The following is a 15969-nucleotide window of genomic DNA, read 5'->3' as shown; positions in this document are numbered from 1 at the left end:
AATGGAGAAAAAATATTTGCAACGTTTAAAAGATGACAAAACTTAAAGCATAGTAATGCCAAAGTGATAAATTAATTTTTATAAAAGCAATGATTTAATTAAAGCTAAAAGTTCGGAGCGCACATAGCAATCGCCAGGCAATTAAAGACAAGACTTGTACCAGTTTATCGTGATACATGCCCGCATACACGCATACACGCAAGGTTGGCAGTGCTTTTTTTCATGACAACTTATTATTGATGTTAATAACACCTTGGAGGCCTCATGAGTTTCCAATTTGTCCTCTTACATTTAAAATATTGTGGGAAATATGTGTATATAGGCATTTTTATTAGTTACCACAGAAAAACATTAGATTTATAAAAGTTACTGTTAATGTGTACTTAGGTAGTTTAAACTTTTATTCTGTCAAACATTCACTATTTTGAAAATCGTTATGGTGTAAACGTGAAAAACTTGGATTGCTTATATAAAATGTTAAGACGCGTGAATGCTGCATATTTCATTCAGATTGTAGCCAGGTGGGAATCAGAGCGTTTATTATGAAAAGATAAAAGCTTGGTTATGGATTCATTGAAATTAACCTGACACTTTTTACCCCATTGCACTACATGCTAAAGGTCTAAGGAAAAAGACACAGAGAGATGTTGGTCATTGTTGTCCTTTGAAATGTTGCCATAGTTTGTATACGTGAACTTAGAATGTGATATGGGAGATCATTGATAAAGATAAGGGAGAGAGTTGGGTTAAGGATGAATCCCCGAGGCACGCCAACACTGAGCTTCACAGTTTAGACGACTACCTGTATAAACCTATCGGAGTGAAATGATTCGATTGTTGAAAAGACATGTCCAGATATTTCCTAGCTGAAAATTTTGTGAGTAGATCTTTATACCAAACCCTATACAAATGCCCTTTATGTGTTCAGAGCTATTGATCTTAATAGGAAACCCCGGTAGCAAGATTCACTGATCTTCTGCGAAATTAAATACAGTATATTAGCTGTAGACCTTGCAGGACGGAAACCATATTGTTTGTCACAGAGTAGGTTGTTTTTGCTGAGGTGGTTGACAATTTTTTTTATTTAACACGGATTCAAGCTACTTACTCATGACATATAGACTACTAATTGGTCTGTATTGAGATGCAGAAGACGTTATGATGATGAAGTAGAACGTCTTTTTGAGAGGATGGTATTAACGTTTTCTTAGAGAACACAACACGTACATTTGAAGCAAAATAACAATTTTGCGCTGTTGAGTGGATTTGCTTTGCGAATTTCTCACGTACTGTCCCCAACTACGCAAACGTAGATATATTGGACATTTATTAACTGTTTGAATTTTTGTTGCAGAGAACTCAGCTATTATCATTAGCATAACTGACCTAATCACATCCAGAGGGTACCCATTATTAGATAGGGTGTCAGTAATTATTTTAAATTCCCCATCAAAGTCATAAGGGCACGATGTGTTAGGGTCCAAATTAAATTGATCTTACGTTGGAAAGGGGAATGAATCCCAGCGTGTATACAGTCCCGTAAATGTATATTTGCGGTATATTGATGTAAGGTAACTAGATGGTGTTTTTGTTAGCAATACACCAAGGAAAGTTATGGGCGAAATACACTCTCCTTCAAAAATACTGTAACGCGGGATGCATCCTATTAAGTAGGTAGAAAACTTATTTGCCGCTGTTGATTATTGTAGAGGAAAAATTTGTCGTCCACATAGCGTAAATAGACAAAAGGTTTCATGGGTCCAGAGAGTAATTGCTCTTCATGGAAACCCACGATAATATATGCCATTATCGGCCCCAGGACCGAGCCTAATGATACACCTTCTATTCGCGGATACATTACATCGTTGAAAATGAATTCAACAGATGTAGTCGCAAATTTTATCAGCCGCACAAATATGCTTTTAGAATTGGGAGGAGGCGATATCTGGCTACGATATAAAAATGCATCCCGCGTTACAGTATACTTTTGAAAGAGAGTGTAACTCGTCAATAGCTTTCGTTGCTGATAAAATGTAAGTCTTTTACACATTTAGTAATTGACAGTTTAAAGACGTGAAAATTACTCAGATCAGCTGGCTCAGTCGTTTCAACCGTGTTAATCAAAAGAAACTACTAAACTATCAACACATAATAACATCTAATATTTTTAATAAATTAAACAAACTAATATTTTTAATAGATAAAACAAACATCGTAAAATAAGTAACTATTTCCAAAGGCAATAAAAGTTACGTCTTATAGTTAACTGGTTGGTTAATAAAAAAAGAAATTGAAACCATTTAACTGTAACCCAAATATATAGCAGTTACTTTTCTTACGTATTTACTTTAATTTTTACTATTTAAAGTATTTTAAAGTCTTTTTTAATGCATTAGATTCGGTAATTGGCAGTTTAAACCGTTAAAATGACTTGCAAATGTTTATTAATACATTGAAGATTATGCAAACAAAAGATTTTTTAGCCTGTTAAAAACGGGAAAAGGTTATAGCCGTTGAATTATGATAAGTGCTTATTAGCATACTGGCATTGGTTAAGAATCGCACTTCTTTGTTTACAAAGCCATTCGGCGGAAGTGACGCCAGACAAATTTTAAGGTACGAATGACCACCACTATAAAATGTAGCTTTTTTAAAAAACAAATATAAGAATAAAAAGTTTTGGTAAATTTTTATTTTGTTTCCACCTTAACATATCATTTTAAATGACGACTTTATAATTTTTGTGTATGCTAAAAACAAATCTCGTATTTAAGTTTGCCGCAAATAAGTAGTTTTCTGGACATTAAGCAATGTAATTCCTTGTGTTAAAAGTGGCGATAATTGTTGTACGCGCAAGCGCATATTTTTGACAAAATTAATTTATTCACTATTCTATAGCTAGCAATAACATATACAGACCAGACAGGTTACGGGTAATTCAGTGTCTTATAAAATTTTATGTCAGATCCTTAAATAATTATCTCTTTCATGTGAGTCAATCTTTCATTTGTTACATGGCAGTCTTTTCAGTGTAATAAAAATATTCAGGTGTATTCTGTTTCAAATCTTCACCATCTCAGTAAACGAAGACAAAATATATTATCGCATGTTTTCGAATGCTTGAGATGTATGATGCAAATGCAATATGGCGGTCCAAAACGATGGTCGCATTGAATCAACAACACCGAGCATTAATCTAAAGAAAAGGCCCAATTCTACTCCACAACAATGCCCGACCGCACGTTGCTAAACCGACCCTGCAGACGGTGAACGAATAGGGCTACGAAACTCAGCCTCATCCGCTATAATCTTCAAACCTGTCACCTACCGACTACCACTTTTTCAAGCATGTCGAAAACTTTCTGTGTGAGAAATGCCCCCACAACCTAAGCGATATCAAAAATGCCTTAAGAACGGAAGATTTTTATACGATATCAAAAACACCACCAGAACGCAAGGTTTGTAGGTTACTGGGATAAATACTGGGATAGTATTTTTTATATTTAAAAATCTATGAAGTTATGAGATTTCTATTACTAAATACATAATTAAAACTGAATACAAAACTATATTAGTTGTTATCGATAGAAACAAAAGGACGTGCTGGTTTATATAGAAAAGTCAAAATACATTGCTAGTATATTTCTGAATTTTTGAGACGAGTATTTATAATCCGTATTATTTTAATTCTTCTGACTACTGTTCTCATAAGTATTATCCTCACAATATTCCGGTCGATATAATCTCCTTTTCTTCCAATCTATCAAAAGCCGGGTTCTTATAGGTTAATTACGTTTGTTCTTGCATTCTGATTGGCTGATCAACTTGACCAGCGTTCGGCATATTCCGGCGGTTTGTGTAAGTTTCCGGTTCACTCCTACCGGGTATTTGCGAGAATCCGGTTTTCAATATGCACTAGTACTGAAAATTGTTTGTCTTTTATGACGTCACTTATTTTCAAGTAAATATACTTTAATACTAGAAACATCTAGATTTAACTTACCTGCAGTAACGCTGGACTAATAACGTAATTGGTAAGATGTCCGTCCCTTGTCATATTATTCGGGGTTCGATGTAAGCTTGAAGTAGTTGCTTATCTAGCCACATGGAAGACCCGTGATACAACGGAACAGTATGCGGATGAACAGTAGTATGAGTCTTGTTTATTATCTGGCGTGTTATCTTGCCTTCTTATGGTTATCATCAAGAAAGGAATATTCACACGTACTTCTTTGAAAATGGATGACATCATAAAAAATGAATGGTAGTTACTAATAGTTGTGAAGAATAATGTGACTTTGTAAACGATGAATGGGAGGTGCCAAAATCCGTGGTTCTAACTTCTGACTGTTGTTGCTACTTTATACTTTTATTGTGCTTCAAAATTGTTATGTTGGCAAAAAGTCCGCGTCGTGTGCTGTCTCTAGTCATTCTTTTATCTTCAATGCCCTAAGCGTAAAAATCAAACATTGCATAAAAAACCTCTGAAAAATTTAACCCAAAACACTCAATCGAACGATTGTTGTTTATGCGCAGAAGCAACCATTTGTCATTTGCACTCACACACACACACACACACACGCACACACACACACACACACACACACACACACACACACACACACACACACACACACACACACACACACACACACACACACACATATATATATATAATTACTTCATTTTATTACATAAATTAATACACAAAGATATCATTTTATGCGTAAATTTTCAGTATTTACTTCAACAGTGCTCAATACATATGTAAAGCTAGGTGCCTGACGAATTCTCACTAGAATGAAACGCGGAATATTCTGTGTAACTTAATTGTCATATATATTTTCATATTATCATATATATATATATATATACATATATATATATATACATATATATGTATGTATAGGTGTTTAATTATTCTTTTTCCTATATTTGTTAAATAAATCAACGTATGGACATTAAATCAAAATAAACGGATAGATACATTATTCTTATCTCCAAATATCCAAAACAAAACTATTCAATATGACTCCCGTCGATGTCAATAACATTTGGATAACAATTAGGTAAAGGTTTACAAAAGTTACAAATTATGTCTTGGGAAATTTTGGCCCATTCTTTCCTTAATTTTGTCTTTAGAGTATCTAAAAATTGTATTATGGCAAGGTGTTACCTTGTCTCCAGGATTCTTGAAATAAATATTCTATCAAGATTTAGTGATTAAACAATACAACTTGTCGACTTTCCTTACGTGTGCAAGTCTAGAATCGCCATTTTTCTTATGTCATGTAGTCTCATTTTACAGGCGTAATATCTAACAGAAAATATGTATGTAAATCCATCTATCTATCTATCTATCTATCTATCTATCTATCTATCTATCTATCTATCTCACACACATATATACATAGAGAGATAGAGAATGAGAAAGAGAGAGCGTGTGTGTTTAATATTTAACGTGACTATTTTTTTCTTATACATATAGTCACGGTAAATATTGTGCACACACACTCTCTCACTTTCTCACTCTCTATCTCTCTCTGTATATATATATATATATATATATATATATATATGTGTGTGTGTGTGTGTGTGTGTGTGTGTGAGTGTGTGAGTGTGTGTGTGATTCTATTACCGTTCGATGAAAACCGGTTTTCTTTTTGTTGTAGACCATCTACTAGTTCGCGAGTTGTGTACAAATCCCAAGAACGATAGGAGCCTTTTATCATGTCTGAAAATGACACAATGTTAACCGAGCTATCCATGCTCTCTATCGATTCAAATTATGATAACGCATAGAGCCACGCACGGTTCTGGTCTTTGGTGCGGTTTCAAGTGAGGTTCACATCATGCCACTTCACATCTTCGAAGTCACCTTCATAATCAACATCAATGTGTACCTGGATGTGCTGAAGAGTGTGGTGATCCCTGGTGCAATCAACTTGCCGCTGGTAAGCCTTGTGTGTGGCAGCAGGATCTCGGCGCCAGTCCATAAGTTCAAATATATCCAGGATTGGCTTCAGAAGGAGTGCTACGACTTTGTATCCTTTCTTTCACTGGCCTTGCCTCCCTCCCAGACCTGACCCCGCTGGACTACTTTGTTTGATTATACGTCGGGAACATCACCAACATGACCTTCCACAACGCCAAAGCCGGTCTGATCGCCGCCATCCGCCAAGTATTCGCCGAGTTCTCGCCAGCGCTTGTGGAAAAGGCATGCTCCCAGTTCTGGACCCGTATCGAGGTGGTGATTGAGGTTGAAGGCGGCCACATTGAATAGATGTCAGCTCTACTACAAAATGAAGTTACCTGAATTGATTCTTCAATAAAAGTTTTAAAATGAAACTGTAATATTGTTTTCTTTACGGCGACGATTTTATCGTTCTACCCTGTAATTATTTTCAAACACGTTTCAAACTTACGTTCTCATTAATGTAGGAAATGATAATTACTATAAGTTGAGGGTGACCGCTTATTCTTAAATTGCATATATATATATATATATATATATATATATATATATATATATATATATATATATATATATATATATATATATATATTGGGGTGCGTATTTTTGTGCGTATGCGTGTACGTTAAAATAATATGATTTGAGATGAGTCTGTTTTATTCGATTGAAACTGAATAATGTTAATGTTAGAGAGAATCAGCCATATTCCTAAAAGTCTAAGACATTCAAAGTTACGTAAATTCCATGAACGATTCCACAAATTTACCATATGTACTCCGCCTGATATATCTCATATCCTTATGCTACGTCCGGTGTTAGCTTTCGCCTACTCGAGCACACATCCTTGCTCAGTCGTGTTTGTTCACTGCCAGACGTATTATTTGCTCTGTCGGCCATTTGAGTTGTAAAATGCGTCGACTGCACCTCTGCAGAGGGACTGGTGACCCATTATCACCGAGAACAAGATCCCGGTGGCTGAGCAGGTGATGAGTTTTCAACAAAACGACATTAGCTACAACACTGAATCGAACTGACCCCTAACTTGGACAATATTATTGTTTTGCTTTTTTATTCATCTAAACCAGGATATAGCAAACTTCATGAAACTATGGAACCCTGAGCGGGGCAAAAAATTTTCAGGGTGTACTAACAGGATAATTTCTAAAATAAATATGAAAAACATTAATTTCCAATTTAAACACTAATCAATGATAATGTTTACAACCATTTTTTTTGTTTTTTGTTAATAAAAATTTTCACATTTTTGTTAATATATTTTTTATTTACTTTTTCATGAACCATCTTGAAAAACTTTTCCACCTGCAGTTATGTATCATATCTCTTTCTAGTAAAAATGATCAATGCTTAAATGTCTGCAGCTATTTAATTTTTCCATGTAAAGCATTTTCTCCTCTTTACGAAAGGGCTTCCAGTGCTCCTCAGACTCACGCACATAGCCCCAGGGCTCCGTGGAACCCACTTTTGGAAACTCAGATCTAAACTAGACATAATATAAACGAAACGTAAGAACTACTGTGTTTAGGACCAGATTTATAAAGATAATTTTAAGTAAGACAGCGTGCAGCTAGATATGTGTTCACGTTTCATTTATATGCCTGTATGTTTGTACAGTCCTGAAAACAAGGACTAAGGAGGGAATTCCAAAGGCAAGTAATCTGCGAAAAAGTATTAGAGCGGATGATGATTGTGTATTTTTGAGATGAGGATTAATAAAAAAAATTATTATTAGGATTGTTTGGACTATTAGTCTCATGTTGGTTGTTTTTTCCACAACGTTTCGACCGATGTAACCTCCGACCATCTAAATTCGCATCTCGAAATATCATATAAAAAAAATGGGTGGGGTGGGGGAACGGAGTGGATCTAAAAAAAAAAAAAGAAATAGACTTGGCGTTATTTGCGTTTTAAATTTCTAACGGCTGTGTTCGTTGGAAAAGCAAATAAACAAACATTTTTCACTATTCACTAATAACATCCAAGGTGAATACACCTGAAGATGGCCGAGGGTTACATCGGCCGAAACATTATGGAAAAAACAACCAAGATGAAAATAATAGTCTAAGCAATTCAAATAATACAAAAAATAATTATTAGTGGATATTTTTCGGAATCTGTGGATGTCTGCACTGAATGGGTAGAAGTTGGCTTCTAGCCAGGATTGTCCGGGATATTTAAGTTGAACGTGTACAAGTGCATTTAGTTCATCGGAGCACATTCTAAGTCTTTGTAAAATAAACACCAGGATGAAATATCGAAGTGATCAGACAGAGGCTTGAGCCTTGTAGATAATGCGGCTCCGATCAAGTTAGAGATGCTTTTTTGTACCCCGCCAAAGAGTGAAACGAGTTAGGTGCAGCGGAGCAGACCTGCCAACAATACTCTGATAAAAACCCAGCAAACTCGGCTGTTCACTAATCAAAAATAGAATAGATAAAAATAGACTAAATAAGATATTTCTACTAATACACTAGCTGAAATAGCAAAAAAATTCCTATGCCATTTTTACAATAGAACACATTATGAAACGGTTCACACCAAAAAATGCCATATATCACAATCAATTTACAAAACTGCCAACAATTTTGAGCGTACATCTCCAAACTAAATAGGAAAAACTACAGTAAAAAATGTTTGGTGAATAATTGAACAAACAATTGGCAACAAATCACAAACTGCTATGCCCCATTCAGCGATCAAAATGGAGGCAAACACACCCAAGTTTTTGATCCTTTAGAATTTTTTTACGGTGTTTGTTCAGAGTTCTCTCACGTAAAAAAAAATATATTTCTATATTTATTTTATTGCAATTTCACACGAAACAAAACACAGTGACACTTTGATATAGGGGGTTACTATCTAGGACATAATTTGCAGGGACACTATGTAGGGTGTTGAGCAGCAAGATGTCTGTTAAACTTATACTTTAACTTCTGCACGTTTGTGCAGTCATGGAAGCAGGAATGCGGCAGGGAATTCCAAAGTCTAGCAGGAACAATTAAAGTAGAAGGTTTTCTGGCATTTGGGAATCTCTACTGTGTAGGGGTGGGATCTTGTTGCTTGTCGGGTTTGTCGAGATAATTACGCCGAAGGAGTACAAGGGCTTGAAATTCTTCGAAACATCTACCATTAACATACTTGTAAAACAGGCAGAGGGATGCAACATCTCATCGATGAGACAGAGGTTGAAGCCTAGCTAACAGTTCAAGACCTATTAGGTAAGCGACTCTCTTTTGAACCCGGTCTAAGAGTAAGAGACTAGTAGCAGATGCACCAGTCCAAATGTGACAACAGTAATCCATACATAGGCGAATGGTGGCTTTGTAGAGGTACAGGATACTCTCGGATGTAAGTAATTTCTAGCACGGTAAGGAGAGCCTACATTACTCGTAGAAGCCCTGGCAATGCCTTCAATGTATATGTTCCAACTAATATTTCCTGTGAACATTAAGACAAAGAGTTTGACCAAACTACTTTCAGGTAATGCGTCATTATTGAAAGCAAACTGAAGGAAAAATCTATATCATGTACGTACTCATGACGGAAAGGAAATATCATATACAAAACAGCACGTAAATTGATCGAGTAATTTACTATTAAATAAGAAACATCAAATTTTATGGCTAAACTACGAGCAACGATTTCGTGATGACATCATAAAACAGTGTGAAAGAACAAGTAAGATAATTCCAAATAATTCAATCTTCAGAAAACGAGATTTTATAAAGCCATTCCTAACATAGGAAGAGAAGAGTGCATCGCAAAAACTCAAATTCGCTTAAAATGATTTCTTTATAAAAATAAAACTATTTGACCAATCTACGCGTAGTTGTTCCAAAAGTAACGCCTCCTATTTTTAATTCAAACAGTTGAAGAACTACGAAGACATAATTAGTATATTTATACGAACGAGCTATGTGTTCCAGAATTTATTTTTCTACATAGTTACCGCATTCTCAATGAACAACGCAGTTTGCAATTCTTTTTGATCCATTTGGGTGGAATAAAATCGGAGACATAACTGTTGGAATGAACCTCGTATATCGTACAGATGTTTCTTTTTGTTTTTGCATAGGGAAAACTCCACACTAACAACTATTTTCATAACTTTAATAGTTTTCTCTTTCGAACTTTGAAATTCCTGCTCTGTTTCCTGTTTATCTGATTGTGCTAAGATACAGACATTTAAATATAATGCGAACATCTCAAAGCTCAATTTGATACATAATGTCCCTTTAGACATCGTCCCAAATAATAGCCTTTTACCTTCTAATGGCAATATTCCTTGTTTGGTGCGAATAAAACTAAGAGAAAAACAAAAACAAAAATACAATACATTAATGAAGAAGATGTCGAAACAAAATAAATTTGTTTAGCGTGTCTGTTGCACTAAAAAACCCGCAGGTTTATCTTTTGATGCGGTTCATTTAGTGCAATTTGGGAGTTTGGCATAAAACTAAGATTTCCCGACGTTATAACTACTTCAGTAATTATTTGCCTTTTCTCACCTGGAAACGAAACGATAATCTTTTACCATCAGAGTTGTGCATTTGATGAAAGATGTTTAATGAGTTTAGACTACATTTTCATTTGTATGATATTATCGTTGAGACATCGTGACAAAAACTTAAATTATACAAACCTCCACCCCCACCGAACATCTGTGTTTCCAATTTCATTTTCAAATTCTCCTGAATGCTTTCTAGTAAGCACTTAATCTTTAGATTATCTAAATAAATAAATATGACAGTTTTTTTTCATTCATTCATCACGTCTAAATTAGCATCAAAACGGTTCACTGAGTTTTAATTAATGCAGCATTATTTTGGAAATACTTCACATTGAGCAAAAAACAATGACTCCAACGCGGGTAAATGCCAAATTTCATAACGATTTTGTAAATAGTTGCTAATACATTTATATTAAACATTATTCATTCATAATTTTATGGTCATATCTATGAATCTAGTTCCAAAAGTAAAGCCTCCTATTTTTTCATTTAAAAACTGAAGAGCTGCAAAAACGGGAGTGGTACCATTAAAACAAGGTATCTTTTGTTCTCTAGAATTTATTTTTCTACATAGTCAGCACCATTCTCAATGCACTTTTGCAAGGACTTCAATGATCCAACTCTGCTTCTGACGTACGTCCATGACAATGGTTGCTTTCTAAGAGTCTCACACCGTCAATATCTGCAACAGAGAAATGAAACTTCCATGCCATGAATACATAATTTCAGTCATCATAACAATGAAATTTGCAATCCAATCGGATTCATTCCGGCGGGATAAAAATTAGAAAGCATTACTTTTGAATATATATATATATATATATATATATATATATATATATATATATATATATATATATATATATATATGTATATATATATATCGTATATATATATCGTATATAATATTTCTTTCTGCTTATCTGTCTGTCTTCCCGTTCTATTTTTCCCAGAAACAACTAAATCGATCTGGTCGGAATTTTGTATGGACTTTTGTGATGATAAGCTGCAGCGTTTCCCCCACTCTATATTTGTGCCTAAATCAAAACGCGGATTCCATGAACAAAGCTTCTTTCTTAGAACTGCATGCCCGTGGAACTCTGTTCCGTCTGCCTGCTTCCCACCGGACTACAACTTGGATGTCTTCAAGTCCAATGTTAACAAATTCCTAATGAACCGCCCACTTAAGTAAACACTTCATCAAATCTCCACACTAACGTAATGTACTTGCAATAACCCTTATCCCTGAGTGGCTTCCGGGCCTTGATAAGTGGTGATCACTGTATAAAAAACAAGAAGAAAAAAAAGCGTACTAAGTATTATGGCATCCATTCGAAAGACAGTTAGAGATTAATAAGAGTTAGTAACTACAATACCACGTTTACTACTGGGCAGATATTGTTAAAATTTTGTATGAACCTTTGTGATGGTAACGTATAGCGGACTAAACATTATGGTATCTGTTCTATGTGGAGCTATGGATTAATAGAGATTAATCATCACAATATCACATTTAATCAGAAAATTTTCTTGGAAATTACCGTACCGATTTAGCTGAAAGTTTTTTTTATGAAGATTAGTTATGATATGGTACAGCGAACTTAATATTATGGTATCCAAAGTATGATGCAGAGTTAAGCATTAATACGGAATAATAGAATACAGTATTCAATAGGAAAATGAGCAGAAGTTTCATCAAAGAAAACCATGAATTTGGCATAAAGCAGCTATTTTTAGTCAACAGGTTATTAGTTTTGTCCGCTTTTAACAGATTAAAAAATTTAGCTGTCATGCAGTAGTTACAGCGATACTATTAACTGTCACCAAAATAAATTTAATAAAGAAAAAGGAAAACTTACGAAAACTTTATCAAAATAGTATGTTTATTTAGTTTCAAGAGAGTTAATGCTATTAAAAACGACCGAAACGGTGTATGTTATATAAAAAAACACATAAATAAACCTAGAACCCCATCCTCCAACGTAGACCCTTACCACCAGGTCTTCCTCTCCAACATCAGGAGTCTACGTTCCAACCTTCCAGAGGTGGAAACACAATTACAGGAGACGAAACCGGACATATTCTTTCTAAGTGAAACTGGCATAGGGCCAACCACTTCCCTAGACGAATTCATAATTAAAGGATACTCTAACTTAACATCTAAATCTGACCCCCAAGATAGCTATGGGCATGGAATATGTGCCTACATCAAAGATGGCTTTCCATGTGGTAGGGATATCTTCAGAGAAGACCCTAACTTACCTTATATGTGCTTCCCTGTTGCACTAGTTTACACCACTGCATTTATATCTGCCTCTATCGCCCACACAACAGTGGGGTTACTAGCTTTAAGAACATATCTGAGAAAATTGGCCACATCCTGTCTGCTCATCCTTCGGCTAACATTCACATGTGCGGTGACTTCAATGTCCATAATGTGGAATGGCTGACCCACTCAAATAAAACCGATGACGAAAGGAGGTTCTGTCATGATTTTGCCACTGCCTATGACCTCACTCAGATTGTTCACGAACCCACCCGTGTGCCTGATACTACCGGTCAGTATACAAGCCTTCTTGACTTTTTCCTCGCAACTTCTCCTGAGCTGTGTTCATGTTCCGTTCTATCTCCTCTGGGATCCTTTGACCACTCTGTTGTATCAGTTAAGATAAAAATGAAATGCAATAAGTCTTCAGACGTACCTCTCCACCGTACTGCAAATCGATACACTATGGCTGACTGGGATAGCTTGCGTACATTCATATCTGACCTACCTCTGCATTCCATGTTTAAAAAGGATGTGTCCACTATAGTATCAGACCTGACCGAATGGCTAATTGTAGGCATAGACCGATTCATACCATCCAAAAATTCCAACAAAAACCTAACAGCCAGCCATGGTTCTCCCCTGAATGTGCTGCTGTCATGGCGTGCAGAAATCACTTTTTCGATAGCTACCAACGTAATAGATGTACTGAGACTAAATCTGTTTCCAGGACTGCCAGCAACCACTGTAAAACAGTAATAAAAAATGCAAGAGAGCTATATGCTCAGTCTTTTAAATCCAAAGTAGCTGGACAGTGGATTGGTTCCCACCAGTTTTGGCAAATAACAAACAGGTTCTGTAACAGAAGCATGCATCCTATCCCAACCATCATCAATGGACCAGAGGTCATCTCGTCAGCATCAGACAAGGCCAAACTATTTGTCAAGAACTTTGCAGCTAATTCTACCCTATGTGACATTATTTCCTCCTATAACAGACAACACGCGATGCAACATACAAATATCTGTGCGTGAGGTCGCCAAGCTAATTAAGAACCTTGATTCCAGTAAAGCAACTGGCCCTGACAGCATTCCAGTTATAGTGCTGAAAAAGCTCCAACCAGAACTTGCCCCCATACTTACAAAACTGTTTAAGCGTTGCCTTAAGGAGAAGTGCTTTCCAACACACTGGGAAACCTCATCAGTATACCCTGTATTTTAGAATTCAGGTGATAAGTCATCTCCCTCTCAGTACAGACCAATAAGTCTCCTGTGTGTCATGAGTAAGTTGTTGGAATCCATATTAAATAGAGAAGTAGTCAACCACCTCAGCAGAAATAACCTTCTTAGTGATATGCGATATGGTTTACGCTCTGCAAGATCTACAGCAGATGTGTTAACGTTATATCTCATAGGATTAGCGAATTTCTTGACAAAGGCTTCCTTTCCAGGGCAATTGCTCTTGACATATCGAAGGCCTTCGATAAGGTATGGCATAAGGGCCTACTTCACAAGATTTCCAGATACGGTATCACTGGAAATGTTTTCTCAATCATTAAATCATTTCTCTCCGATAGGCTCATAAGAGTAGTGGTTGATATGCAGAAATCAAAGGCCCACAGTATTAATGCTGGAGTCCCTCAGGAGTCCATCCTGGGCCCAAGTCTCTTCTTGATCTACATTAATGATCTCCCAAAACACATACTTAAATCATTCGTTGACATCTATGCTGATGGCACGACCATCTATGGCAATACATCAAAGGCCGTAAATGACAAGATTCTCTCTAATTCTCTCTCATCTGATCTTGAGCGCATGGTACAGTGGGGGAAGAGGTGCCTGGTCACTTTTAATGCATCTAAAACCAAGCTTCTATCTTTACATCATTAACACTCTGATCCCCATTTGGCATCAATTGAAATGGATGGCTCTCGTCTTGGGGAGGCTCCATGTTTTGACAAGCTTCTGGGTTTGACCTTTACTCCTGATCTGAAATGGAACACGTACATCAGGTCTGTTGCCAAGGACGCTGGGAAAATGGTGGGATCCTTCTACCACTCCAGAAAATATCTCACTACTGATGCAATTCTCTATCTCTATAAAAGCCAAGTACGTCCCAGGAGTGAGTACTGCTGCCACATCTGGGCAGGAGCTGCTAAAAACAGCCTATCCTGCCTTGACAGAGTGCAAAATAGACTTCGTGGCCTCTCTCCCACAGAAGAGACGTTGCGAGCCTGTCTTTATTTTATCGTTATTTCCATGGCAGGTGCTCGTCTGAGCTCCAATCTCTGGTCCCTCCTCGCCAATCTTTCACGAGAATCACCCGTCTGGCTGAAACTACTGTCAATAATTTTCCCCACTCTTTATCTGTGTCTAAATCCAAACGTAGATTCCATGAGCAGAGCTTCTTTCTCAGAAGTGCACGACTGTGGAACTCTCTTCCATTTGCCTGTTTCCCACCTCAATACAACTTGGATGTCTTCAAGTCCAACATAAACAAGTTCCTAAGTAAGACACTCTATCAAATCTCCAATACTAATGATTACTACAGTACTATCGCATTGATTACTGTACACACAATAACCCTTATCCCTGAGTGGCCTCCAGGCTTTGATAAGTGGTGACTCCCATATAAAAAAAAAATCCAGGATGAGAACAGAATTTTATTTAAATCTGCTTACAAAATTTTGTTTTCGGTTTCTAATGGTACTCAAGTCCCTTTTGTTTGTGTGTTTTTTGTTACGACCGGACAACACTCCTTGCCCCCACCCCGTCGTCTCTAATATAAATAATAAAGGTTATTAATCTAAGGTTTAAAAATCCAAAAACTGTTAACATTTACTTGTTAATAAGAAATGGGTTACGAGTGAAGGCTCCATATTATACATCAGGGTGTACCAAGCCCTTACGTATGTCTCCTCGAGTGTACACGTCCATTTTCTTCGACGTCGACTTTCTTTCTCCCGACCACATTATGTATTTTTCTCCTTTTATTTCCTTTTTTCTTGTGGCACACTTCCTAATTTTGCATAAGCGTGTTTTTCGGCTACTGCTGCTGCTCATCTCTTTGCAAGCCAGTCATTCTTTGCTGCAGCTGATATTTTCCCACACGCTTATAATGCACCATGTAAAAATTATTAAAGTATCTTTATGCAAGATGAAGGCAGGGGAAATATCGGATTCAGTTAATAATTTCATGTTT

The 15969-nt window shown here is 36.3% G+C and overlaps 1 protein-coding gene across 1 annotated transcript in view; it reads right to left on the bottom strand.

The window, feature by feature from the left end:
• LOC145286342 (microtubule-actin cross-linking factor 1, isoforms 6/7-like) overlaps window positions 1-4177 on the bottom strand; it is a 770369-nt gene extending 766192 nt beyond the window's left edge. The window contains exon 1 of the mRNA XM_080135266.1: window positions 4004-4177. Coding sequence (XP_079991392.1) covers window positions 4004-4057 — 54 coding nt within the window. The 5' untranslated portion in view covers window positions 4058-4177. The remainder of the gene's footprint in view (window positions 1-4003) is intronic.
• Window positions 4178-15969: the final 11792 nt, after the last annotated feature.

The sequence above is a fragment of the Euprymna scolopes genome, chromosome 10 (assembly GCF_053919585.1).
Source record: "Euprymna scolopes isolate OS-2025 chromosome 10, ASM5391958v1, whole genome shotgun sequence".
Taxonomy (NCBI): domain Eukaryota; kingdom Metazoa; phylum Mollusca; class Cephalopoda; order Sepiida; family Sepiolidae; genus Euprymna; species Euprymna scolopes.
Note: the sequence above shows the minus strand (reverse complement) of the source record. Positions and strands in the feature narration are given on the sequence as shown.